General features: G+C 39.5%; 1 protein-coding gene across 1 annotated transcript; it reads left to right on the top strand.

Moving 5' to 3' along the window:
* Window positions 1-13,230: 13,230 nt before the first annotated feature.
* LOC307186385 (calcium-binding mitochondrial carrier protein SCaMC-2-like) lies at window positions 13,231-14,737 on the top strand (the record flags this gene model as incomplete). The annotated part of the gene is given in 3 exon segments (XM_079921440.1): window positions 13,231-13,293; window positions 13,297-14,124; window positions 14,126-14,737. Coding segments are annotated over 3 exon segments (1,503 nt in total).
* Window positions 14,738-27,046: the final 12,309 nt, after the last annotated feature.

Genomic DNA, 27,046 nt, shown 5'->3' with positions numbered 1-27,046 from the left:
GCCACTATAAAGCCTGCCACCAGATGCAGTTTAATTGTCACTTGCCACTCACTGATAGGGTTTTGATATGAGTCTGCAAGCAGTTAATTTATTATGGTCTCTGTTCAGTCAAACCTCTCTGCTAATGATAATCTGTATTTGCAGCCGCTCCCCAGCGCTAACATCACTGCTTCAGCTCCACCTCAGATCATCAGGCATTAGATTCTCATAAGGAGCATGCAACCTAGATCCCTCACATGCGCAGTTCACAGTAGGGTTCACGCTCCTATGAGAATCTAATGCCGCCACTGATCTGACAGGAGGCAGAGCTCAGGCAGTAATGTGAGCAATGGGGAGCGGCTGTAAATACAGATGAAGTTTTGCTGATTCGCCCGCTGCTCACCCCCTGCTGTGTGGGCCGGTTCCTATCAGGCCACTGACTGGTACCAGTTGATCAGGGGGTGGGGACCCTGATCTACAGTAATCAAGACAGTGTGAAATTAGTGTAAGCATAGACAAATAATTCAATAAATATTCAATTGATTATCTAAAAGATAAATTCATTCAATGGGGAAAGACTTCTCAACAAATAGTGTTGAAACAACTTGATAAATATATTCATAATAGCTTGTACCTGAAAACAACTCAAATTCCTACCAAAAGAAGACAAATAGTCATATACAATGGAATCCTACTTATCAATTAAAAAAAAAAAGAATGGGGCTTCCCTGGTGGCACAGTGGTTGAGAGTCCACCTGCCGATGCAGGGGACACGGGTTCGTGCCCCGGTCCGGGAAGATCCCACATGCCGCGGAGCTGCTGGGCCCATGAGCCATGGCCGCTGACCCTACGCGGCCGGAGCCTGTGCTCTGCAATGGGAGAGGCCACAACGGTGAGAGGCCCGCATACCGCAAAAAAAAAAAAAAAAAAAGAATGAATTGTTGTTACATGTAAGAGCATGAATGATTCTTAAAAAATTATTTTGAGTAAAAGAATCCATGAACAAAAGAGAAAATATTTTATGACATTATTTATATGAAATACAAAAATAGACAAAACTAACCTATCATGTTAGAAATGAGAATAGTTGCCTACAAGGGTGTAAAGGTGAGGATTGACAGAAAAGGCACAAAAGTAAAATCCCTGGGCTCATGGAAATGATCTATGTCTCAGTTAAGATGTTGGTTACATGGATATATGTCTGTCAAAACTCTGATTGTCCATTTAAGATCTTTGCATTTTACTGTATGCAGATATTCTTTCTTAGTGAAATGAAAAAATTAAATAAATAAAGTTATTTGAACTCTGGGAAGTGAATTATAATAATAGAAAATTTTCAGATTATACCAAAGCTGTCATTAAGTGAAAGAGAGGCATCTCAAATAGAAATAATAAATAGATGTGAGGATTTTAACAAATAATCTGAGAATAAATCATTGGAAAATGATTTGAATTTCTTGCTGACTTGACATGAAAACTTATTTCAATGAAGGTAACATAATATGACCTAACAAGGGCATCAGTGACACTGATAGCAGAGTGGTTTATGAATGTCATGAATTCAAGAAGTATGTAAGATTAGCCATTGCACAAAAGGAACTTTAAGTTCCCTGTTCACACTTGATAAACTCAGAGGCTTTCTCAAATTTGACACCAATCCTGAAATACAGCATGACATTATCAGTAATGAATTATGAAGCAGAAAGAAACTTTTCTAAACTATCAATAATAACGATTTCATATCAGCCTTGCTAGAGTAAAGATTTTATTATCTTTCTATTCTCCACAGAAGATATTACAAAATATTTATCATATGAAAAAGCAATCAAAGAGTATGCTGCCAGAAATGTAGGAAAAATGATTATAAATGTCTGTCAGAAATTTCATTAATGAATACATTAAGGTATTATTCTGGATTTTGTGATCATTGTGGTATATTTTAGCATTTTATAATTTGTAACTTGTTATGATTTCTCATCCTAAATACTCCCTTCACCTTCCCACCCAAATTTATAGTCATAATTTTGTAATCTTTTTCTCAAGGAGGACAAGCAAAATGATATGAGATTCAATCTTCGTGAAACCTGGATCTGGCCCTCCTTCAATTCCTTTCAAGGGTCATATCTTACAGGTGGTAACAATGTCCCATCATTACATTCCTAGGATACTGCACCACCCTTGTGTTTTTCCCACCCTCAGCCTCATTCCTATAGGCTACTCTTCTCTACTACTTCCCTATTGCATTAATAGGTTAATTCCATTTGAAGCACTTGAACTTAAAGTTCAAATAAGGACTTATGGTTTCATGATCAGCTCTTTTTCTTCCAAACACATAATCCATATTTTATCTTCTTAACAATTTGTCAATCGACTCTAATGTTGTTTATATTATTGTCTCTAAATCTCTGTAAAAAGGACTTTTTTCTGATAAAGAAATAAGATTGTAACACAGAATAGATATCACCAGCTAATCTCTAATTGATTTAATACTCTTATGGCTGAATAAATATTGTAATACAAATAACAACAATAAGATTTTATAACACTCAACTCCAAAGACAGAAGGGGGAAATATCCAAAGATCTATTCCAATTTTTTTTCTCCTTTCTCTTCTGGACCTTACAAAATTCACAATGGCCAGCAAATAGTTAAGATTTACAAGATGATATCTTTGCCAGTGGGTGAATAGAAGATTTAATCACTATTGCCTTGACTTAGCTGGCAAAACAGTTTAAACATGAAGAATTAGATTATTATGCAGTTATTTTAAATGATGTTTACATTAAAAATTATGACAGAAAAATATTCAAAATAAATTTAAAAGATGGTTACAAAATGGGTTGTACCATATAATACTAGTGTTTATTTTTAAAACATTCTGTATATGTATGTAAAAGTCTAGAAGGAAATAGAAGAAAATGTTAACAGTGAAAGACATCTCTGGGTGGTATGACTGCTGAGTTTCTTTCTTTAGGTTCGACCATAGTTACCATGCTTCTATGACTATATGTTTCATTTTATAGTAAAGAAGTTTTAAAAATAAAGTTTCTATAGAAGGCTTAATGACATGGGAATTATTCACGATACAATAGAGAAGAAATAAGCTAAAAATATTTTATATACACTATGATCCCAGGATACAAGTATATGTGTATGTATACATAAGTACATGTATATACAAATGCATTTTATTTAAATTTTTAAAAATATATACAAACCAGCACTCATATTTACTGGGAAAAGATCAGAAGGCAGTATAGCATATAGTTAGTAGGGGTTCTTTCAAGGATTTGAGTATATGAGCGATTTTCACTTTCTCTTTTATAGTTTTTATGTTCAATTTTTTCTGCAATTAATATATACTGTTTTTTAAATGAAGGAGCAAGAACAAGACAGAGGGCAAGAAAACGTTCAGAAAACAGTTTCTCTTTTGCTTTATAACAATAACTGCTCCTAGTAATATCGCATAAATCCAAACATTTCCTACCTCAAATTTGGGATGAATATCCTCACCGCATTCAGAGAGTGGGAAAGAACAAACCTCAAGCGTAAAGATTTTTCAGCCCAAATATGGGTATGAGCACTGGAGAAAAATTAGGGGAGTACGAGGAAGAGAAAAATGCAGCAGAACAAAGCAAATGACCAAACAGATAAGCAAAGACATTTGTAAAGATTTGTAATTAGGTCAGCAAGCTCAGGGGTGATTATAGTTTGACTTGAGACATTGTTGAGGGTGCCTGCAGGACTGCAATACATACACAGTCTGAACAAAGACATTGCAAGAAGCCATTATCAACACAGCCAATAAGATCAAGAAAAATCGAATCACATACACACATATATAAACACACACACACACACACACACGCACACACACACACACACACAAACACACAGGGCCAAGTCATGAATCCAGCCCCTGAAACGTGGATGGGCTGGAACACAGATCTGATAAATGATTACCAACTATTTAAAGGGGCAAAGGGGTGGGAAGGTGAGGGTGGTGTCAGGTATTCCTGGTAAATTAAACTCACACAGAGAACATTTAGTAATAACAATACCCATTCTTAAATAAAGAAGTTAACTCTTTCAGTTATGTTTGACTTCTAACTTCCCCTGCATTGTGCTTCCGGTGAACAAATATCTTCGTTTAAATTTGATAAATATCAATACAATTTGGTACGGTTTGCCAAAGAAATACCCTGACAGATTTTAAGAACCTTCGTTAACACACCAGTGTCCAAGTAAAAGTCAATTCTGCTTGATTAAATTTGACAGCAGCTCAACCTACCCTGTGTGTAGAGAAATTTGAGTAGAGGTGGTTTTGTGTATATATATTAAAAAAACACTATCAGTTGAAAATTATATCATCCTAAAAACAAAACCAAAAAACTGAGGTGAGTCTGATTGTCAATGTCCTCTGAATAGTACTTTTTTTTTTTTTTTTTTTTTTTTGCGGTACGCGGGCCTCTCACTGTTGTGGCGTCTCCCCTTGCGGAGCACAGGCTCCGGACGCGCAGGCTCAGTGGCCATGGCTCACGGGCCCAGCCGCTCCGCGGCATGTCGGATCTTCCCGGACCGGGGCACCAACCCGTGTCCCCTGCACAGGCAGGCGGACTCTCAACCACTGCGCCACCAGGGAAGCCCTGAGTAGTACTTCTTAACGTTTACTAATCTCTTTGTAGTTTGCATGTTATTGGTACAGAAGTATTCATTTCATCTAACTGGTTTGAACTGAGAAGGTTAGGTATTATGGAATGACCAAAAGTTGCAAGAAAAGTTTTCAGCTTCATTTCATCCCTAAGTTAGGATGGCTCTCTAGTACCAGACCCCAGGGACCAATCACACATCCCCTCTCAGGGGAAGCTCTCATCAGCAGTGCTGAAGTATGTGTAAGAGTTGAGGCTGGGCACCAGTCCATGGGAAAACTATAAACTGAACAAAAATCACCAGTGAACTTTCAGAGGGTAATAACTTCTGTTCACTTCTACCTTACCTATGCTTAAATCAGTGATTCACCTCTGAAAAGCCATTTTTAAAAATCACAATACCTTTTAACCATCCACAAAACAACAGACTAATCTCTTTTAAAATCTACTGTTTATACTAAGATATATGATTATTTCAAGTAAGTATGGAAGACCTAATTCCAGGGGGAAAATGGTATGTATATGGGTTGAGTGCAAGGGCTTTTTGTTTTTTTCCAAAACAGATTACCTCATGTAGTATAATCTCTGTCTTCAAATTGAGGAGATGGAAGAAATGAGATGAGATTAGAAAGAGATATGTAATCAGTATGGTAGGTAATATTTACTACAAGGATATAGTCAAGAGGCAGGCAGGTGTTAAAATGAGCCATTGTCTAGAACAGTAAGTTACTTAAACACCTTTGTGATTTTTAGAAGGAGAAACACCAACTTTATTCTGTTTTCAAAGGTGAGATATCAACTACTTTGGAAACTAAAAATTCTAACTTCAGGTCCTTGGAACTTAAACTTAGAAGTCTGATATAAAAAAAGAAATAACTCTCTTACAAAACATGCATTTGTATATTTGAATATGCAAATGATTAGTAATTAATAATTTATTGGAAGTAGTCTAAAGATCATTGTTTTATTCTATATATTGATCTAAAAATCATTGCTTATCTTATGCATGAATTAAGTCCTGGAAAAAGGATGAAAAGAAGTCTCAATATTTAATATTGCTGTAAAATTTTACAAATTGCCATCCAAGGAGTACAAGCAAATAATAATATCTACCATAATATGGTGGCTAATATCTTTCTAATTTTACTAACACCATACCTAGGTATTTTTCAAGACAGGTATTATTTTCAAGACAGGTATTATTTTCTTAATTTTATAAACCATAACTAATAAACCTACAGTAAGAAATAGAGTCAGAATTGCGTCATGAGGTTTCTTTGTTCCTTTTTCTCTCTCTTTTTTTATTATTGTCAAACCCAGCAAACAGCCTCATACAGGGTGTAAATAGTCCACAAATACCATTCCAGGGTTTCTTTTAATTCCCTTTACCTGATTCGAATAAGAGAGGTCAAACATGAAAGAAGATCTCTCATAGGCTACTGTATACCTTCACACTGTTCTTTCAGGTGATCATGAACTATTGCCTTAACACTCCATTCATTTATTATTCAATTCCATCTGTCCATTCACTCATTCATTCAATCCAATAGGGAAATAGCCATAGTCAGGGCATTTATAGTTCTTGTCGTCACAGAGTTTATAACTTAATGGAGGATATCGAGGAATGAAAAGCTGGTGCAGCACAATAAGCCCTGTGATAAGAGAATTTGAGACTTGAGCAGTATGAAAGGCTTCCCAGAGAAAACAGACTTGAAGAGGAGTGCATTTAGTCTTGGCAGAAAAAAAGAAAAAGAGTCCTGCCCCTTGTGCCCCACTGTCGAGTATAACTTAGCTCAGTCAGTAGTATCCCCAAACTCTACTGCCCTCTACCCATTCATTTGGTGGTCCTAATCAATAGACCATTTGATAATCTCATTAATGTAACTGAATGGTCCTCTAGAGAGCATACAAATTTACACAGAGAAAATGTTTTAATAGCAGAATCTCCAAAATGTAAAAGATCAGATGAAAATGTGAGTGCTCTGGGGCTTCCAGCCTATGCATATTTGCTTATTCACCTTCATTTTACCAGAAGTAGGACAGAGTTACATAATACTCTCTTCGTAAAGTTGCTCATCCTGATATAGGTATTATACTAATACCATTCTCTAGATAAGGATGTGCACAGGGTGAAGAATAATAAAGGCATAAAGTCAGGATGGATTTTAATTCCTGGTCCTTGAGAATTCCATTAAGCTATATGGTTTCCCACAACCATGATTCTACCAGTCAATTACACTAATAGTGTAAAGGAAACAACCAAACCACACTATTAAAGTAACAAATATGTGTTTCTGTTTAAGGGAATGCAATGAACTTTAAAAACAGAAACTAATATATATGAAAGTACGTATTTCATAGAGATTTTTGTGGTATTTTCTAAGTATGAAAGTATTAAATTTATCCTCAAATAATAACAAAGGGGGTACTTAATAAATCCATATTAGAAAAAGATGGATAAATGGAAAGATAAATAATGTATTTATTTATTTAACATCTATTGGATACTATATTCCTAGTACTATTTCAGATATGAGTCAGTCCTCTAAGGTGTCTGCTCTCAAGAAAATGAGCTCTGTGGACCTGGGAGAGGAATGAGGGGGCCAGTGTGTCTGGAATATGCTGGGAAAAATAATACAGGATGAGCTTGGAAACATAGGCAGGTACCAAGTAGTGCGTGATCTTATAAGGCAAGGTACTCATTTTAAGAGCTAAACACTAACATAATATAATTTATGATTTTAAAAAATCACTCAGCTTACTGTCAGGTTTACAGTGAGAAAGTGTAGAAATGAGACTAGTAAAGCGTCTTGCTGGTAGGAGGTATCGGTAGTTCAGGTTACGGTGGTATCTGAGCAGACAGAAAAGAGTATAGATTCCAACTAGGCTTATATGTTTGAAAATGGTACTAGCTGATGGACAACGTGTGAGAGTTAAAGGGAAGATAAATCAAGGGGTTGAGTAACTGATTAGATGATATCATTTACTGAGCTCAAAAAGACAGAGCACAGCATACTTGGGGAAAATCAAGGGTTCCATTTTGGCCATATTAACTTTGAAATGCCTGTTAGACATTTGAGATGAGGCCATTGGATATATAATCTGGAGATCAAACTGGAGAATATATATATATAGTGAGAGAGAGAGAGAGAGAGAATAGACAAGATTAGAGAGACATGTAGCATGTAGTTTTGGATGCCTTCCAACATTTAAAGTTTTGGTAGAGAAGGAGTCAGCAGAAAACTGTTAAATAGCCAACAAGATGGATTAATAGTGAGGTGGGAGAGAAGTCACAGAAACCAAGAATTCCAAGAAGGAAGGAATTGGGCTTCCCTGGTGGCGCAGTGGTTGAGAGTCCGCCTGCTGATACAGGGGACGCGGGTTCGTGCCCTGGTCCGGGAAGATTCGACATGCCGCGGAGCGGCTGGGCCCGTGAGCCATGGCCGCTGAGCCTGCACATCCGGAGCCTGTGCTCCGCAACGGGAGAGGCCACAACAGTGAGAGGCTCGCGTACCGCAAAAAAATAAAAATAAATAAAAATAAAAATAAGGAAGGAGTCATCAGCTATGCTGAATGCTGCTGAAAAGTCAAGTATGATGGGGACTAGATAAGTGAGCGCTGACTTTGGCATTAAGGGATCATTTGGTAATTTAATAAGCAAATTTAGTGGTGTACAGACAGTAGCAGGAGTGGAGTGGGAGGATGAGTGAATTTGAAGTGAAGACAGGGAGGTAGTGAGTGTGCACAACTCTTGAGAATTTTTGCTGCCAAAGAGAGCAGAGAAATGAAAAGGCAGCTAAAAGCAGGTGGTGGGATTAAGAGATTGTCCTGTTTTGTATGTGATGTTATATGTACATGTTAAAGTTATCAGTGCATGTTTATATGAATCGTACAGGAGAGGTGGAAAACATGAAGATTTCATGATTCAGATGAGAGGATAAATCCACGTGGGAAGTCCCTGATAGGAACAAGAGTAAAGGGTGCAGGATGCAAGGGGATAAGTTGCAGGACTACCTCCTTGATAGAATGGAAGCAGGGACTCCTTGTCCCTTGTAATAAGTGGAAAAAAGAGAGTATGGTACGCATACAGAGTATGGACACCTCCTCTAACAGTTTTCAAATCCAACGAGTTCTCAGGTGAAGGGTGAGGTGAAGCAGAGATATCTTGAGTGAGCAGGGCTTGATGCATATATTGCAGTGGCCAAGTGCAAAATGAAAATGCAAGGACCTTTGTTGCAAAAGCAGGAAAAAAAAGCACTAAAAGTACTCGATATAAACTTTTCCTTTCTTCTGCTGTCTTTCTCTCAGCTTGCCATTATGTATGTTCTTTGTCATATAATGCCACTCTAAGTAAAGAAAAATTAAAATATTAAATTACTAGCACTTAATTTAAGCATTTCTTTTTATATTGTACAATGCCAGTTTTAACTGGAAATATAAAGGCACTAACTCATTTAAAGAATTACTGAAATTATACAATTTGTATTCCAGAGTTAATCCCTGGAGGGTGCCTCAAAATGACTAGAAAAGACAATGAAAACTAGATTCAGGAAGGTTGGAAGGCAGAAAAGATGCCCTGCCGGGCATTGAGTCAGCAGGGGGAGTGCTCCCTTGGGAACTGGTATACTCATGGGGCCAGTGCAAACACTTATTTGTGCCTAGGGGCCCCTGCCTGTGGCTCAGGACATACGTGCTGGGCAACTTTTCCTGCCTGCTGCTAGACTGATATATTGCAACCTGAAGCGGGGGAGGGGTGGTGGTGATCTGGAAAAGTCGAGCCAGGCACCTCCTCTTCCCATAGGCCTGCCGCCCCAACCATGGTGAACAGGCAGTATCCAGGGTCTTTAAATCCCTGTGCATGCACGGATGCATCCTCCGTACTCAGGATGCACTGGATCAAGGGTGGGCTAGCGGCTTTCTCCCACCCATACCTAGTCTCAGCCTGCCCACCCTCTGGGTGCACGTGTAACTGTCAGCCTAGGGTGAGATGGCTGCCACCGCAACCCATCCAAGGCCTTTGCGTGGGGAGAAGGGCAACAGCAAACAAAGGCCTCTCCCAACTAACACAACCTAGTCGCCGCCCCAGGGAGAGAGTAACATCCTTCCTGGATGGGGAGGCTGGGCAAGGGTATGGGGTGTCAGGGACAGTAGATGGCATAGAACCCATTCCCAGGAGGCAGGGAGGTGGCAAGAGACAGGATTGAGCACAAACCAAGACTTCAAGGGCCTGCTGACTGCTCCATTGTCTCATAGGACTTCACTTACCAAACGTAAGATCTAAGATAACATTATTAAGAGTTTCAAGACAACAATGAGAAGCAATCACAGGCCATTAAGCCAGAGTTCCTTGTGTGGTTTCTGAGCATAGGGCTTTGTGTGTTTGCACTGGCTGTGTATCCATGAAGATGATCCTGTGTGGAAGGATTTGAAAGAGCTCATTGGCTAGGTGCACGTATGTTGGTTTACGCTTTGTAAAGCCAAATCCATTAGCACAGCTTAAATGGGAGACATTTCTCCGTGAATTTTGCATGTTTCTGCATATCTCGCAAGCAGAGGCACTGATTGCCTTGAATTCAAGACCATTTTTTCAAGGATGTCTGGATAGTGAACAGCCTTGAAAGACAGAGATATTGGATTTATCCAAAGCAAAGTGGAAGCATGCTTTTGCCCATTATGAAAGACCCAGACTACCGAATCTCAGGATTCCCTTCCTGAAAGCAGCTCATGATGTGGGCAGCTGTTATCTAGCCTTCCTCGTGTCTACCTGTGGGACCTGGATCTTAGAGAACTGCCCCTACCCCTACCCCAAAATGCTGACACTCTGGCTACCAGTCAGGCCATCATTCATCTCTGACCTAGGAATTGCATATCTTTTAACAGCATCCATTAATATGTGATAGACTAACTTGTTAACTAAGGTAAAAATTCTACTTCTTCTTTTCTTTTTTAAAATTTATTTATTTTATTTATTTATTTTTGGCTGCATTGGGTCTTCGTTGCTGTGAGCGGGCTCTCTCTAGTCGTGGCGAGCCGGGGCTACTCTTCGTTGTGGTGTGTGAGCTTCTCATTGCGGTGGCTTCTGTTGTGGAGCACAGGTTCTAGGCACATGGGCTTCAGTAGTTGTGGCACACGGGCTTAGTTGCTCCATGGCATGTGGGATCTTCCTGGACCAGGGATCGAACCTGTGTTCCCTGCATTGGCAGGTAGATTCTTAACCACTATGCCACCAGGGAAGTCCCAAAATTCTATTTCTTGATACTTTTCCTTCAGTTATGTCCTCTCTGATAAAGACTTTCCAAGAATAATTGAATTCGCAAAACACACTCTAAAATCCAGGTCATTGTCATTCCCCTGTTAGCAGATATAGTAAATGGAAACATCCTGTCTGGAAAAAAATAAAGCTTCTGGCTACTAAAACCGTGATTCACAAAGTGTGTTTCATTGGATCATAATCAGTGATACATACATACACATAAAGTTGCCTATATGATATAAATTCAAAGTAATGTTTTACTACAGAAGTTCTAAGATTAATGAAGTGTGCAAATTTTTTCTTCATACATCAGTAACATTTGAGCATTATTCTCAATAGAAGTGTATGTATTCACATGTAAATTGAATAACTCACTGTTGTGATAATGTTATATACATTATAAAAGACATAAAAATAAAATGAAATAGAAATATTATAAAAATAAATATTAAAAAATGTTCTCAAGTTTCCTTCCTACCTCCTATTGAATTATCTTGTGCACCCTATGACATTGATGTACCCCATTTGGAGACTGGTGTTTTAATGTGTTTGATATACATTACAAATCTGCAAAAGAAGATGTATTGTGTGCAGAGTTTCTCCAACATTTGTAACCATGGAAGTTTCCCCCTCCACTCCAGGAATCTTTTAAGATGAGTGTTTCTTAAAAGGTGCCTTAAAAATATTGATCTATTCTCCAAAGGTTGCAGACTGGTGACCTAGAGCAGTCTCATTTATTTCAATTGAGTTTGTATGACTTTATTAGCAATGTAGCTAGTCTCCAGTTTACCTACTCATAGTACTTCTGTTTACCTTAGAAATCTCCTTTACTCATTCATCTTTCTAACATGTAAAGTTCTTTTAGTTTTTTTGTTTGTTTTTTTTTTGCGGTACACGGGCCTCTCACTGTTGTGGCCTGTCCTGTTGCGGAGCACAGGCTCCGGACGCGCAGCCTCAGCGGCCATGGCTCACGGGCCCAGCCGCTCCGCGGCATGTGGGATCTTCTCGGACCGGGGCACGAACCCGCGTCCCCTGCATTGGCAGGCGGACTCTCAACCACTGTGCCACCAGGGAAGCCCTCTTTTAGTTTTTTACCACCACTTGGACTGGTTTTAAACATCACATGAAGTTCAGTGGGAAGCTTCACGGTCTTTGAGGAGCATAATTTCTTCAGAGTGAACAGATAATTTTGGCCAGGGAGAGTAGGTGATAGCTTGCTTGAGTTGGACCTACACCAAACTGTTGTGCAGGGTAAGAGAATAGTTAATGTCCCTCCCCACTACTGTTTTAGGATTTTTTGTGCCCAAAACAGTATATTTATGATTTTAACATTACAGCTTTAGCCTATGGCTGAGCTTGAGGAAGATAGTTGCTGGCTGATACAATAATTAAAGAATAAGAGACATTCGTTTGTCATTTCTCTTTTGTCACCAACCCCATCAGCAAGAGACACATTTTTCACACAAATTAAAAATGTTAAGTTTACTTCAGAGTTATCTTATTGGATTTCAAATCAGCTTAGAAAAGAAAAGAAAATTTAAATATTTCTCAAATTCTTACAATGAGGGTAAATTAAACATTTCAGAGTATAGTAACTGAATCATATTAATCCAGTGAAATTTGCATTGTTTCTGTGATCCAGTGAAAGAAAGGCAAGAAGAGAGAGAAATTACACAAACAACAGGGTTAGTGCCTTCTTTTACTTGAAACGTTTTCAAATGTTAGCAAGAAAGGGAAACATTTTGCAAGGTTTTGTGCCAACTGGAATTGTACTGACATTCATTCTATTCCCACAGGGAAAGAGTGGATGAGACAGTAATTGATTTCTTCCAAGAGGATCCATCACCCATGACTCTCACTGTTCTTATACATCATTAGTCAGACAAAAGAAAGTTTCCTAATGGGGTTTTAGATTCTCTTGAATCAAAAAAAAAAAAAAAGCATTTCCAGACCTTTTAATTATTAAATTTCAAAATTGTATGATACATCATGTTTTTGTTATTCTCAACTAACCGATAAAGAGAGTCATTTAGCATGAAATTTAATTAAAAAGTGGAACTAATATTGGACAGAATCAAAATAGAAGGTCTAATGAATAAGGTATCTAGAATGAAGTTTTTGCCATAGGTACAGCACAGTTATGGAGTGGTCAAAATAGTGTAATTTAATTACCCTACATAGGGGAATGTATTGGAGACAGATGAAAGATAAGACATTTAAATGACTGAGCACCCGGAAGCTGCCCATTCCGCCAGCTTGCCGGCACCTGGAGTCCACGCTACTGGACTAAGGACACCTGCGTGTCTCCCGCGCTCTCCCCGCCGGCCCGTCACCCCTGCCTCGCGCCCGATGGTGAGCAGTGTGTTGTGCCGCTGTGTGGCTTCCCCGCTGCCGGACGCCGCAGCCACCGCCTAGCCGTCCGCCTCATCGCCAGCGTCCGTGGACCCTTGCGGCGGCACCGTCTGCGGGGGACCAGACCACCGGCTGCGCCTTTGGAGCCTTTTCCAGACTCTCGAAGTCAACCGCGAAGGCCGCCTGTGTGTCAACGACCTGACCATGGGACTTCGGCTCCTGGGACTGCACCGCACAGAGGGCGAGATCCGGAAAATTGTACAAGCTGGCGACAAAGACCTCGATGGGCAACTAGACTTTGAAGAGTTTGCCCATTATTTCCAAGATCACGAGAAGAAACTGAGGCTGGTATTCAAGAGTTTGGACAAGAAGAATGATGGATGGATCGACGCGCAGGAGATCATGCAGTCCCTGCGGGACCTGGGAGTCAGGATATCTGAACAGCAGGCAGAAAAAATCCTCAAGAGCATGGACAAGAATGGTACGACGACCATCGACTGGAACGAGTGGCGAGACTATCGCCTCCTGCATCCCGTGGAAAACATCCCTGAGATCATCCTGTACTGGAAGCATTCCACGATCTTTGATATGGGTGAGAATCTGACGGTCCCCGATGAGTTCACGGCGGAGGAGAGGCAGACAGGGATGTGGTGGCGACACCTGGTGGCTGGCGGTGGGGCGGGGGCTGTATCGAGAACCTGCACGGCCCCCCTGGACAGACTCAAGGTGCTCAGGCAGGTCCACACCTCCCGCAGGAACAACATGTGCATCGTGGGTGGCTTCACCCAGATGATTCGAGCAGGAGGGGCCAAATCACTCTGGCGGGGCAACGGTATCAACGTCCTCAAAACTGCCCCCGAGTCGGCCATCAAGTTCACGGCCTATGATGTAGATCAAGTGTCTCATTGGGAGTGACCAAGAGACTCTGAAGATTCGCGAGAGGCTTGTGGCAGGGTCCTTGGCAGGGGCCATCGCCCAGAGCAGCAGCTACCCGATGGAGGTCTTGAAGACCCGCATGGCCCTGCGCAACACAGGCCAGTACTCGGGCATGCTGGACTGTGCCAGGAAGATCCTAGCCAGAGAGGGCATGGCCGCCTTCTACAAAGGCTATGTTCCCAACATGCTGGGGATCATCCCCTACGCTGGGATAGACCTGGCCGTCTACGACATGCTCAAGAATGCCTGGCTGCAGTGCTATGCAGTGAACAGCGCACACCCCAGAGTGTTTGTGCTCCTGGTCTGTGGCACCGTGTCCAGCGCCTGTGGCCAGCTGGCCAGCTACCCACTGGCCCTGGTCAGGACCCGGATGCAGGCCCAAGCCTCCATTGAGGGCTCTCCGGAGGTGACCATGATCAGCCTCTTCAAACAGATTCTGCGGACCGAGGGGGCCTTTGACCTGTACTGGGGGCTGGCCCCCAACTTCAGGAAGGTGATTCCGGCCATGAGCATCAGCTACATGGTGTACGAGAACCTGAAGATCACCCTAGGCGTGCAGTCGCAGTGACGGGAGGGAGGCCAGCCTGCCCACGGACTCGCTGATCCTGGGCCTGCAGCCCCAGGGTGTGTAGCCATCTCATTCTGTGAATGTGCCAACACTGAGCTGACTTAAGCCAAGCTGTGAAAACCCTATAGGATGCACCTGCAAGGGTGGGGGCAGAGCCGGCAGGCCCACGGTGTTTGTCCTGCTGACCCTGGCTGACCCTCGTGTCCATCCCAGGGAAGACCTATGGGTGTTCCTCAGGGTCCAGGGCTCAGCAGAACACAGGCTCGCACGTGTGGGGACAGGATGTTTCCTGTGGTGCCTGCCGAATAGCTGGGCTGGGAAGCTGGCTTAGTTCTTCCATCGCGACCTCGCAGCCAGACCATTGGCACAGGGCACCTTCGGGCCTACCTTGCTTCCTTCCTTGCTGCTGTTTTAAATGGTAGGAGGAGGGCCCGCAGCCCACTCCCCACGCTGCTCCTCTCCGCTCAGTCCATGGGGAAGGGTAATTCTACCCGACCTCAGCCTGACTTCCCAACTGGCAGCGCAGCCACTGGCAGGGAAGAGGGAGGAGTCTGGCTTCTGAGCTGTCCTGCAGACGGGCACCTGGATCCCCGTGTGCATGACGAGGGCAAGGCTGCCTGGCGTCCTGGTGCATGGCTTCATGGGTCCTGGGACCCAGAGGGCCTCTGCTGCCTGCTGCTGGGGGCTCTTGGGGCTCTGAGCTGGCCCCGGCCTCTGTCAGGACTGGCACCAGCTCAGAACTGACTCCCTCTCCCTCCCCGCTGGCATGAGGGCAGTGGGCATTGTGTTGAAGCAAGAAGGGCAGTTTCTGCCCTGAGTCTGCACGCCCTGGTGAGAGAAGGAAAAGGCGTTCAAGGCCTTAATTATGTATTGTTGGAAAAGACAAGCTGGACAAATGTACAAGTTCTGTTCTTCCAGAGAGAAGACAAAGAGAGCCAATGGCTTGGCCGACTGCATTAAAGTCCGTTTCTGGCACCCTGGGGGTTCGTGTCCAATCCCAACTGGGGCAAAGTGGGACCAGCCTCACATTCCAGTGATGCAACGTATCACGCTGCTTGGAGCCTACTTATTTCGTATTTATTTGAACAGAGTTACGTCCTAACTATTTTTATAGATTTGTTTAATTAATAGCCTGTCATTTTCAAGTTCATTTTTTACTCGTATTAATGTTCCTGGTTGACTGCACCTTCCCATCACCTGTGAGGTGAGGAGGGGGCTGTGGGAGTGACCCTTCTTGATGCTGCATCGTGTCTGTCCAAAGAAATTCCTCTCGGAACTGGTGGCAGAAGAAAGTCAAGAAGGCAGAAGGGCCCTGATCATGGAGAGACAGTCCTTTGGCGGGTCAGGGCAGGACCAGCACCTAGGAAGCCTTAGGATCTGAGTGTTTGATCAGGGGGCAGGAAGAGTGGGGGAAATCTCAACCCTGTTGAAGATGGAAGTCCAAATCATTTCTTGGACTGGGAGGGATTTCTTTATTCACCCTTTTTGAAGGGCAAGGAAGTGAGGTGCCTATCACTGTGAGTTTGGGGTGGGGGCCAGAGGAGAGGGAGGCCGGCTCCCCACCCGCACCTGTGAAGTGGGCTCCCTCTGTCCTGGGCCCCCCTCTACCCCTACTCAATAACGCTGGTCAACGTGTCACACAACAGTCACACTTCCATTCACTGGAATGGCCTGATGAGAACAATTTAAATAGGATGCAAAGATCAATGCAAGATTTATTGTTATATGTAAATAGAGTTATAACTGGAATTGGTGACAAAGCAAATTAAGAAAGAATTGGAAGTTGTCATTTAAAACAGCCTTGTAATAAAGTTGTTTCAGAGATGAAAAAAAATAAATGATTGAGCAGTAAACAGGGTAAGGTAGACATAGAAATTGTCCATCGTGAGTGTTTTTAGTTCATATCCAGATTTCTCTCTTAAACCTTCAAGACTTTAAGAGGGCCTGTTTGGTCCTCCCTAACTTACTGTAGCACTTGAACTGGAAAACTATAGTAAACCACTGAAAGGAATTAGAGCCAGAGATGATGATAAACATGCAGTCTCACATTCAACAAAAAAAAAAATCAATGAACTTGCATTAGGTTTTAAATGGTTCCTGTTTATACCCAGTAGAACCTCAGAAAGGAGAGTGCAAAATCTTATCATCTTACCAGCGTGCATTCTCTCTCTGCTGTTTTCTCTCCCTCTCTCTCTCTCTCCATATATATATATATATATATATATATATATATATGTATATATATATATATATACATATATATATATATTTGTTTCTTTTATATTATGTCTTAGTGGGAGCAAGATACAATCCTCTTTGAAGTTGGCATCACAATGTATTTTTGTGGGCTTCTACTTATGGCAGGCTTGCATGGCCTAGGATGAAGAATCACATACGGTAGAGCCACTTGTCTATAACAAAGTACAAAGGCAGGGGGTAGAAGCAAGATATCAGTTGAACAGTAGGACTTTCATTTCAAGATCTATTTCTTGAAGTGTAGAACACTGGCTCTCTTTTTTTTGCTCATGCTGCTAAGGTGGTAACTAAATTAATAATTTGATTGCAAGGTATGAAGTTTATTAATAAGGAGCATGGGAGTGGCAAATAAAAACGAGATTACAGAACAGTGCTGATAGTAGTTAGTATCAAGCATTAAAGCCACACCCTCTGCACAATTAAGTTCAGTGCTGAACATTTGGAAACAATAGAAGCTAATAAAAAATTGGCTTGGCCTTCCCAAAGTGAGGGAAATGCAAAGCTATGTAGATACTTTCAAAGCTATATAAATCTTTGGAAGTGATGATAGCAGAACTCAGGGCAATGGGCTCATGATTAAACTGACACGAAGCATCTCCAGCTGGAATAATGCAATTCCAAAAAGCAATGTTAGTAGCACTGACTGGGCAGCCAAGGACTGATCTATTCTGGTTCAAATACTGAACACCCTGATTTGAGTTTCTAACTTTGTTCCTCAAAGAGGTGTCAAAATGATTGTAACAATGTTGATTTTCTTCTTCTTTTCCCTACCCTGTAGCCACAAGCATAAGTTCCATCCACAGTATAAGAATGTATGTTTACAATTATAATTCCTGAGTTTGGGAACACTGTTCCTATGTTTCTTACTTAAGAGAGTATCTGAGTAACCCAAACTCTGAACACTATCCGTACCGAATGTCCATGTTAACTCAGGCAGTCCTAACTTTATTTCATCTCAGCATAGCTATTTTCTGCTGATGAATTAAATAGCAAAATGTTGTTTCAGGTTGTGTTTTAAGGTTGTGCCCTAGAGAAAAATTCAGGAATCAGTTTAGTCAACAGAGCTGCATTCCCTAGCCTACATTTGATTGAATGTGTTCTGTCCACAAAGTGCTTTGGAGCAAAGATGGTAGGTGATATATAATAACTAAATAGACAGAACTATATTGGGGCATTTAGGGTGGGAAACAGAAGAAACATGCCCATTTATAGATGTTGCCATCAGGCTGTTCGAAGGGAAACTGGTACAAAACGTGTTGTCAATAAGAGCAGATTCAATAACTCATTGTTATGAATATAAGCCAAAATCAATCACTTGGGGAAATATCATTTTTAAATGTTTATTTGATCATCAGGTTTCATACCCAAAGTAGCCATATTTATTAATTTCCTTTCTCCACATCAGTTTTTATCCCATTTTAGTCTTCTACATCAATAATATGTAGAAGTACACATTACTACACATTAATAATATGTAGAAGTACACATTACCTCCTTTCAACAAATTTAAATTGCTGATAATCTCTAAAACTGCCAGGAATAGAACTATCCTGTTGATACCCATCAGCCCAGAATTAGTGGAAATAATATTATTATTTTAAGTCACTAAGTTTTGGGGGTGACTTTTATGTTGCAACATATATCTAAAAACTTAACATAGAAATAAATAAAACATTTTGAAATTTGTTCAGATTTTAAAAAATGTTTCACATTGATAAAATGTGACCTCCCAAATTAATATTACAGCTCAGTCTCCCACAATATATAGATGGAAAAAATCATACACACACACACAATGCCCACACATATACTCATTCTCACACACACACTATATTATTAAACAGAACTAACTCAAACATTAAAAGAATAATAAATACTACAAGTAAGAGTGGTTCATCCCAGCAAAGCAAGTGCAATGCTAGGAGTATGATGGAGATCTGAATAATGAGGCATTCTCACATATAATCAGAGGGGGAATAAACTGAAACAGCCTTTGGGAAGGCAATATACCAATATCGAAATTTAACATACATATGCTTTTTTATCTAGTAATTCCATTATTAGGTACTTATCTGATGGGAAGGCTGAAATAAAACTATGGCCTAGGACTTCCCTGGTGGCGCAGTGGTTAAGAATCTGCCTGCCAGTGTGAGGGACAGGCAGATCCCACATGCTGCAAAGAAACAAAGCTCGTCATCACAACTACTGAGCCTGCGCTCTAGAGCCCGCGAGTCACAACTACTGAGCCCATGTGCCACAACTATTGAAGCCCGTACACCCAGAGCCCGTGCTCCACAAGAAAAACAACTGCAATGAAAAGCCCATGCACCTCAACGAAGAGTAGCCCCCGCTCACAGGAACTAGAGAAAGCCTGCGCACAGCAACGAAGACCCAACGCAGCCAAAAATAAATAAATATGGCCTAATATATACAAGATAGACTATTGATTGTGGCATTGTGTGTAAGAGTTAAAAATTGAAAAATAAAATCTAAATATCCATAAATAAGAAAATGATCGATTTATTTTTAAAATCCTTATTAGGCAGAAGTTTACAAAGAATTAAATAAGTGCTTAATATCTCTAAGATGGATGAACTGAAGGAAAAAAGTATGTTATAAAATGATATAGAATGCAGTGAGTTGTTGATACTATCTGTATAAAAGGTGTATATGCCTTTTCTTGAATTTGCATACAAAATTTTAAGAAAGAAACACAAGAAAACATTAAAGATATTACAGTAATTAATTTGGTTAGTGGGATGGGGAAAGATGAGAGAGAAGAGAGAAGTTTACTATTTATATTAAACATTTCTATTTGTCTTTGTTATATTCATGAATAAATGATTGATAGATAGATAGATAGATAGATAGACAGACGTTCCATGTTTATGCATTGATCTCAGCACTTTCTGATGTATTTACTTATTTTCCTCAAGTACCTCCTGTCATCATTTTTGTTAGGTAGGCAAGGGTTTTTCATAGTATCTCTCTTTTAATAGAATTTAACAGATTTTATTAAATTTCTTTATCTATTAAAAGAGAGACAATACAAATGTGTACTTATGAAACAATTATTTCACTTCTAGAAATATACTTTAAGACAATGTTTTGTAAACTATAATTTTATTAATTAGTGGGTGGGGAAAGCAATTTATCAAGTAAAAATCAACATTTTATGTAGAACAGAATAGAATAGAATAGAATCAAACAAGAAAATACAAAGTTCATGAGATGTAGAAAGGGTGAGAACTGTGTTGGGAAGATTTTGATGTATACGAGCATATGTTTGCACATGCATGGATTGTGTTGAATACTCACAACTTAAGGTTTTACCTTTAAATAATGAACCAGGAGCCAGCCACAAGCATGCTGCTACTTTGCCATAGATTGTGATTATTGACTGAGTAGACTGTACTACCCTGTGCCCTGTTTGCTTTATGTATTTCAGTGCTATGTTACTTGGTGCTAAGTGAGAACTTAAAACTCTAACAACAAGAAAAAGCTTAATAACTTACCAAAGCATAATTTTTGGAGCCCTTTACAGAGTTGAAGCCACAAGGAAACTTGATAACCTGTATTTCAAAAGGAAAAAAGCCCCTTTGAGGAGTAAAGCACATGGCTTCATTTTGTGTAGTACAAGACAGGAAGAGAGGAAGAAGGTAGTCTCCATAAGAGCAAGTAAGAGGGAAACAACTGAAATTTAACAAATTAATAGACTCACTGTGAGCTAGTTTAACAGTTTAGAATACTTGGCAGCCTCAAATGTAAGGGAAATTTTCATCCATTCTCCAGGTCTTTTTCACAGGCCTCCATAGGGTCCTCACAGAAAATTAGTGGCAAAGCAGAAGACCTGTGAATGCCATCTGGGTGGTGTGGACATCAAGGGTTGGAGTAGGTTTGAGAGTTGAGTAGCAGCACCTAGAGGCACTGTTCATGCTTCAGGACTCTTATAAGTATGAGATGGTGATCAGTGGCCACTGTAGGACAGGCACAGAATCTGCCCTTGTCTTGGAACCTTCTCTATACAAGTCTGCTGTTAGGGAAGCTGCAGAAGACCTCCTAGTCACCAAGACTTGCCATGACGCTTGGCAAGATCAACTACCACTGGGTTAGGCCTGTACTAACAGGCAAAAGCCATCTGCCAGTGGGAGAGAGGCAGGATACCTAAACATGTTCAAGAGCCTGCACTGATACAAGCAGAATTCATTGCAATGGGGGAGGAGAGAAGGGTTCAGGAAACATTTTTATGGAGGGAGAATTGGTTGTTTGCCTCTAGGGGAGGAGCAGAAATACTGAGAAAGTCTCAGCATTACACTTTACTTGAAATGTTATAATATTTGAAAGTAGACTCTTATGAATCCAAGATCTATATTATAAAAGTGTAGAGGTTCCTTAAAACACTAAAAATAGAGTTACCATATGATCCAGCAATCCACTCCTGGGCATATATCTGGAAAAGATGAAAACTCTAATTCAAAAAGATACGTGCACCCCGATGTTCATGGCAGCACTATTTACAATAGCCAAGACATGGAAGCAACCAAAATGCCCATCAACAGATGAATGGATGCAGAAGATGTGGTATATATATACAATGGAATATTATTCATCCATAAAAAAGAATGAAATAATGCCATTTGCAGCAACATGGATGGACCTAGAGATTATCATACTAAATAAGTCAGACAGAGAAAGACAAATCATATGATACCACTTATATATGGAATCTAGAAGAAAATGATACAAATGAACTTATTTACAAAACAGAAATAGATTCAGAGACATAGAAAACAAACTTATGGTTACCAAAGGGGAAAGCTCAGGGTGGGGGATAAATTAAAAGGTTGGGATTAACATATATACATCACTATGTATAAAATAGATGAACAACAAGGACATACTGTATAGCTCAGGGAACTATGTTCAGTATCTTGTAATAACCTATAAGGGAAAATAATCTGAAAAAGAATATATATAACTGAATCACTTTGCTCTATACCTAAAACGTTGTAAATCAACTCTACTTCAATTTAAAAATAAATAATTTTAAAAAACTATATTTTTAAAAAAGGTCTATATTGTAAACACTAGAGCATACTTTCTCAACCTTGGCACTATTGACATTTTGAGCCAGATAATTTTTTGAGCCAGATACTGCCCTTGTATTACAGTATGTTTAGTAGGATTCCTGACCTCTGCTGTCTAGATGTCAGTAGCATCCCCCAGTTGTGACAGCCAAAAAGGTCTCCAGTATTGTCAAATAGTCACAGATGTAGAGACCCACTGGCCTAGATCAATTAGATAGATAGAAGGATAGATAGATAGATAGATAGATAGATAGATAGATAGAGTTTAACCATAAGCTAATAAAGAAGATAAAATTGAATCATAAAAATAGTCAATTTTTAAAGAGGCAGGAAAGAGAAAAAAGGAACATAGATGGGTCAAAGAGAAAATAAATAACAATATAGTATTATTTAATGATTTAAGCACCCCCAGATAAAAGTTAAGAATTGTATTCCCATTTAATCTCAAAGCACCTCTCCAAAGTTTGCATTCTGGGTGTCTCACATATCAGTGAAGGTGTGATGATACCTAATCCTCATCCCTGAACTCCTTGTTTTCCCCTCTGTATAGTTCCCCACCTAGAGTAATGACCTCACATTTTTAAATAGATCACTTAACTCTTCAACAAAAATTCAGGGCTTAGTACCATCCGTCAAAAAAAAAAATAATAATTTTTTGTTTTGCTAATAGGTGTTTTATTTATTCCAGGTTCACTTCTTAAGATGAATTTTGACATTACATCATCTGCTTTTCCCATAGGATCCATACAGAGCTTAATGAGGACAGGGAACTTAGTTTGTTTTGTTCAATAATCATGTTCAAGTATTTAGAATAGTGCCTGGGACAGTGCCTGGAACATAGAACTCAAGGAAAAATATTTGTTGAATGAATGAATAATTGAAATTATACGGTAATAGGTATTTAATTTCCCCTTGAATTCTATCTGCCACTTCCTTATAAAGAAAAGACTTCACCTCTCATTTTATGGTTTTTGTTATAATTTTTATCCCCATTACAGATAAAATAAAGATTAACTTATTGACGTATATTTTTGAGTACAAATTATTATCCAAAACATAGTTATCATTGCCTAGAAAGAATGTACTTTTTGAAAAATTCAGAATACAATATTCCAGCCCTCTAAGAAACTAAAACTTATTTATGGGATACAAAACACTGAATATGTCTAGAGAATAGCTACAATTTATCAGTCAGTAGAGAACAATCTACTATAAAAATGAAAGATGTGATGTGAGTGTTATAGAGAGTGAATCCAGGGAGAATTCCTAGAAAGTTATTTTTTGAATAAAATGTTGAATAAGGTGTTGGAACATGGGTTATCAGCTCAGAAAACAAAGGGTATTCTCTAAAGAATAAAAAGCTGACACTAAACATAAGACAATTTAAGCAAATTTTGTTAGAGTGGAGCAAAATATTAGGAATGAAAAACAAAAAGAAAATATGGAAGCATAAGAAAAATTATAGAAATTTAATGCTAAGGTGAGAATATGAGGGAGTTTGCCAATAAATTCAAATACATGGAATTAGAATTTAGAATTGAATTAACAATATCTTCTAAACTGTTTACTAAATGTCATTAAGATTCTTCTTAAATATATAGCTTTGGGGCACAGTAAGTCAATTCATTTATACATCCTTCTACACCAAACAATGATGAATATATATGAAAAGTGAAATTCTAAAAGAAAAACATGCCTTAAAACTATCGTAACTCTCTCTGTAAGCAAGAAATGTAACAAAATTATGCATTACTGAGTCGAAATGAACCATGCACAGGCATGCTAGTCTCCAGTTCAGAAAAATGCAGTGGCAGATGGGAATTCAGCTCCTGCAGGGTCACAGGGGTTAAAGTCCTGAATACAGGACAGGAAATCAGATGCCAGTGTTTAACAGCTCAAGATCTGAAGGAAATCTGCTTGGGTTCGGCTCCACCACTAACTAACTAGCTATGACCCTGGGTAAAATGGGGAAGTTAATAACTATTCCATAGGAGTTGCATGAGGATAAATTGAGCTGACACATGTAGGGCACTCAGAAGAGTACCTGGACATCCAGGTACTAGAACCCACCCCTCCTCATTCATTTAAAGATACAGCTCCAGCATTACTCCCCTCCCTTCACATTGAGTTTGTGCTTTCAGCTTTCTGATGGATCATTCCTAACAGCATACAAACATGTTAACCTCACTATCCCTCCAATCTGCTCTCCCATTTCTTTCTCCCCTTTGCAGCAAAACTCTTTGAAAGCATTGCCATATTAAGGTCTCCAGTTCATCTCCTTTTATTATCTTTTAAGCCCACTTCGAGCACTTTTTCACCTCCATAGCCGCAGTGAAATTGCATGTTAAGGTCACTAATGACTTCCTTATGGCTACATCCTAAATTCTCAGTCCCAGTCTTATCTGACCAATGCAACATTTCATACAGCTGATGTTTCCTAATCCTGATAATTTTCCACCCCTTGGCTTCCAAGGCTTTAACCTCTTTTGCTTTTTGCTTCATGGGTTACTCCTTTTCTTTATCTTTTTAGGTTCTCCCTTGTCTCCCAGATTACTTAATGTTGTAGTGATGATGCAGGACTCACTTCTAGGCTGTCTTCTCTTCTGTATCATGCTCACTCCTTTGATGATCTCATCTAGTCTGTGGCTTTTAATTCCATCTGTACGCTGAAAACTCCCTAATTTATGTATTTTATCCAGATCTCATTCCCAATTCTAATTCTTAAATCCATTTGCTTACTAGACATCTCCACTTTAAAATCTAAAAGACCTTAAACTCAGCAGAACAAAAATTGAACTCCTAATCTCCCCAGCTCCACGCCAGAGACTTACTCTATTGTAGACTTTACCATTACAGTTGATGTCAATTCCAACTTTTCAGCTACTCAAGCAAAAAAAAGAAAAAAGTGGGGGAGGGAAAGAGAGAGAAGAAAACTTTGGTTCATTTTTTTCTAACAAAGCAATAAAATCCATCAGCAAATTCTGTTAGCTATTCCTTCAAAATACATCTGAAATCTGACTACTTCCAGCCATATTCACTGCTACCAACCTAATATGAATCACTTTGTTGGGCTACTCTAAAGCTTCCCTACTACTCCTGCCTTTACACTCTTATAATCTCTTCCCAACACAGCAGCAAGAATGCTTCTTTTAATGCTTATAGCAAATAATCTTATTTCTCACCACGCTTTTAGAGCAAAATTAAGTTCTTACAATGGCCTGCAATGCCCTCAAAATCTACCCCACTTCTTCCCTTTAGAGCCTAAAATCCTACTGCATTTCTCCTGCGAGCAAAATGGACCATCTTACTAATCCTCACGTGGTCTAGGCACACTCCTGCCTAAGAGTGGTTTCCTGAATATGCTTCTCCCGACTCTCCACTGCACTACCTACCTCATCTGCTTCAAGTGTTTGCTCAGATCTCAAATTCTTAATGAGGCCTATCCTACCACTTTATTCAATACTGCCACTTGCAGTGGAATTAAAACTTTATAATTTATTATATATCCCTGTACCCCTGTCACATAGAAATTCATCATAAATTGAGCAAAAAGTGAGCCACTGGTAAAATTAGAATGATAAATTAGAAAAACTAAGCCTTCAGTACATAAGATGCATTAAAGCAGGGGGTGATGAGACATAAGTGAACTAGGTGAGAGGTTCTTGGAAAATCATAGTAAAGTACTGAATTAGTGTGGAGGCGGTGAAATAACTGTCAGAGCAGAAATGCAATAGATATTGGGGAAGTAGATATGGCAATTCACTGGATGTTTTCAAAATACAGATATTAAAATTTTGGATAAATACGGAAAGGAAGTAGTCATTAGCTATTCATTTAACCTTGATTAATTTGTCCTAACTAGTATGATTTTACTAGACATTACTAGACATTTACTAGACATTTTACTAGGACATTAATTTGTCCTAACTAGTATGATTTTACTAGAAATGTATGCATATATACATGGAATTATTTTGTCAGTGCTCTACAATACTGACAACTTGAAATTCACAAAATGCTTTCTTCCCTCAATAGAGATATTCTTCTGGTATTCTTCCTAGTTTCTGTTTCCCAGTGTCCTGTGCTAGATTTCCTTTCCCAGGTGACCCAAAAATTAGGGTAACTAAGATTCACTCCTAGACATTCTTATCTGATCACGCTATCCATTTTTCCTTAACAAACTAATTTAATAAGTTAATAACCTATAAATCTGTACCTGAAGCTCATTTCCCTCTACTCTATTCCAGAGCTATATGTACACACTCTGAACTATTACCCCCGCATACATAACTAAAAGGCCCTTCAAACACAACATGATCAGAACTAAACTTATCTTCTCAAAAATAATTTTTTAAAAATCTCACAACTACAAAATCTGATCCCATGTCAGTGTTTCCTACATTAGTAATTAACATCACTATCTGCCACCTTATACAAACAATAAATCTAGGAGTCCTCACAGAATCTCCCTTTTCCCACACTTGCCATCTAATCAATCACCAAGTCCTTTCAATTCCACCTGCCAATTATTTCTCAAAATATTCCACTCCTCTCCTTTCCCATTCCCCCATATTAGTCTGAGTCACCATCATCTCTCCTAATGTCTTCACTTTTCCTACCCCTAATCTTCTTTTTACATTGTATCCAGAAAGATATTTTGAAATTAAAATTGGATCATGTTACTCACATTTTAAAAATCTTTCAATGTCTCCCTATGAATAAAGACCAAAACCATTCTATCCTCATATACATGATTCTGCATTTATAAATCCTGTGTTTCCCCATTCTCTCTATATATATATGTTATACATAAATCCACATTTTTATTAAAATGCAATATATATGTTGTATTTATAGTAACAGTAGCATATATCATATGCTACTCTTTCTATAAATACAAGTCTGTTTTTATTTCAGTTTCTTGAAATTACTCCTCTCCCTACCCCTCTCATCTTAAGGGTTTTAT

Source organism: Stenella coeruleoalba, assembly GCF_951394435.1.
Source record: "Stenella coeruleoalba genome assembly, chromosome: 5".
Classification (NCBI taxonomy): domain Eukaryota; kingdom Metazoa; phylum Chordata; class Mammalia; order Artiodactyla; family Delphinidae; genus Stenella; species Stenella coeruleoalba.
The sequence above is the reverse complement of the archived record's forward strand: the minus strand, read 5'-3'. Positions and strand labels throughout refer to the sequence as shown.